The sequence below is a fragment of the Macadamia integrifolia genome, chromosome 5 (genome assembly GCF_013358625.1).
Source record: "Macadamia integrifolia cultivar HAES 741 chromosome 5, SCU_Mint_v3, whole genome shotgun sequence".
Classification (NCBI taxonomy): Eukaryota; Viridiplantae; Streptophyta; class Magnoliopsida; order Proteales; family Proteaceae; genus Macadamia; species Macadamia integrifolia.
In genome coordinates this window covers 17,212,740-17,215,291 of record NC_056561.1, presented here as the reverse complement: position 1 = coordinate 17,215,291, position 2,552 = coordinate 17,212,740, and the positions used below count along the sequence as shown (strand labels likewise).

At 37.7% G+C, this 2,552-nt stretch overlaps 1 protein-coding gene across 1 annotated transcript in view; it reads left to right on the top strand.

Annotated features, from left to right (window-relative positions):
• The first annotated feature begins 866 nt into the window (after positions 1–866).
• The window catches only part of LOC122079730 (50S ribosomal protein L5, chloroplastic), a 2,570-nt gene continuing 884 nt past the window's right edge, over positions 867–2,552 (top strand). The window contains exons 1-2 of the mRNA XM_042646431.1: positions 867–1,186; positions 1,353–1,553. Coding sequence (XP_042502365.1) covers positions 935–1,186; positions 1,353–1,553 — 453 coding nt within the window. The 5' untranslated portion in view covers positions 867–934. The remainder of the gene's footprint in view (positions 1,187–1,352; positions 1,554–2,552) is intronic.

Here is a 2,552-nt window from a genome sequence, read left to right as displayed (position 1 = left end):
AATAGAGTCAATAGATTATCAATTGACATATAGTGGAAACTTTGGATATCTCAATGGTTCTAGGCTCCAAAGTATATATTGACCTAAACAAAAATTATCCTTCTCCACTGTCTTTAGTGCCTGATTTAATAATGGAAAAGTATTGAAATTTACTGTTAATTATCCCTATTTTTTTCAGGACATATTATACTCATCATAAAGAATTTTTTTTTAGCTTCAACCGTGCATGATGATTATATGTTCTGCCTATTCATTAGAAAAAATATATTTTTTTATATAACTAGGTTTGGAGCGCGATTTCTTTTTATTCATCAAAACAATGGTAAAGAAGCAACATTTGTGTAAACCAGGGATAGTAACATCATCAATATTTGGACTCTAATTTAGAAGGCTAACATACTTCCCAAATTTCGAGAAAAAAAGGAAAAACATCCTCTATAATGAAGGCCATATACGGTGAAATGCAATGAGGCATCTACTATCAACACGTGGCCGATTATAGATATACCGTTGAGAAGCTTTACTCAACCGTGCCTCTGTCTAGACCCATGTAAGTTAAATAGGCTATGAACAAATAAGGAGAAACACAAAAGGATCAAAACATTAAAAACCAACATATTCTTATGGTAAGTTATTAAATGAGGGCTTGATAACAAAAAATAAATTGCCATTGGACCTGAACCGTAAAACCAGGCAGGTTCAACGAACCACAGTCCCGTCAGGAAAAAAAAAAAGAAGGTAATGGGCGCTATATCTGGTCCGACATCGAACTGGTTCTAGAGTCCTGGTCAGTGCCATAACTGAACCTGAATAAAGATGCTGGTACTTTGGCTATTATCACGAACAACAGGGACATTTTTGCTTCACTGACAAAGTGAATGTTATTTGAGGAATAGGAGGGAAGGGACAGAGCTATCCTCTTCCTCTTCCTCTCATGGCGTCCTCTGTGATTTTCTCATCTTCTTCTTCATCATTTCTCTCCAGATTCCCTATCGTCTCGTCTCCCTCTACGAATTTAGCTTCGTTTGGAAACCATAGAAATGGCTTCCAGTTTTCAGTGAAAGCAGAAAATGCCGTTTTGGTGGAGAAAACTGAAAAAGAGAAGGTTTTTCGGCTCAAGACCTCGTATCTGGAGAAAATCGTTCCTCTGCTCAAAGAGGAATTCAATTACAGTAACGTTCATGAAGTAACTGTCCCTTCCTATGGTTTTGAGATTCATAAAGTGTTGATTTCAGTTTGAACGTTGAGAATTTCTTCCTAAAACATTTCTCAAATTGTTTCTTTTTTGTTTTTAGGGTTAGGGTTCTTTATATCTTCTTTTGTTTTTAAAAAAAAATGTTGATGTTGGGCAGGTTCCGAGGATTGAGAAGATTGTGGTGAACTGCGGTATTGGAGAGGCTGCTCAGAACTCAAAGGGTTTAGACGCAGCAATGAAGGATTTAACGCTCATTACTGGGCAGAGGCCAGTGAAGACACGAGCGAAGGTGTCGATTGCAACATTTAAGCTCAGAGAAGGTCAACCGATTGGACTTGCTGTCACACTCAGAGGGAATGTGAGTTTTGATTAGTTTTACTTTACGAAACCAGTTGTTTTTTCTGTAAATCTGTGTGGCTAGATATGATCAAACTTAAACTAGTTCTTATTGAAAGCACCCCAACTTAATAAATGAACGCATGGAATAGGATAGATTCCCTTATCCCTTCAGCTGCAATAACAAAATCCATATGCCCTCCGTGCTTTCTACCAAGGACATTCATTTTGGAACTTCTACTGTTGAAAAATTAGTAATGCTGTACGAGTGAAGAACTGAAGATCCTCAGGAGCATCACGGTAGTGGCGCATCTGGTTCATTCAGATCCTCCAGCCTAAATTTATTCTCAGCTAGTCTATAGTTCATCTACTTGTTTTGGTGCTCTTGCATTTGATTTTGTGAACATCGTGAACTTAGAAATGGAAGTCTTATAGTGTTTATTGCTCCTGATTCTTTAACTCATAACTAAGTGATAAACACTGCCAGACAACCCTAAAGAATTGGCCTATAAAGCAATGAAAATAAAAGACATACCCAATTTTTTTTTTTGATAGGTAAGGAGGGAAGTAGGTAACAGCCAGGAGACTGGAACTCGAGACCTCCTGGTGAGCATGGGATTTTTGCACACCACAGCACACCAACTGCACTGGACAAGATACTTTTGTTAGTTTGGGCTTGTATCTTCGTTAATCTGGGCAATCTCTTAGTTTTGAGAAGTCTAAATTGGGTTTGGATTTAGACCTTAATTTTGTAAGGTCTAAATCCAAACCCAATTTAGACTTCTCAAAACTAAGGGATTGCCCAGATTAACTAAGACACAAGCCCAAACTAACAAAAGTATCTTCTTATCCCATAATAATAAAAAAGTGAAAATCAGCAATATTGGCACAATCCTACTTAACTTTGCTGCTGCCCGTATATTCTATTTATGCTATTCAATCCCATTTGAATCCTGTGGACTAGGAAAGCTCTAATGTGTGCTCTTCCTCAATTTCTTGCCCCATCATCCTCCTCCCCCCT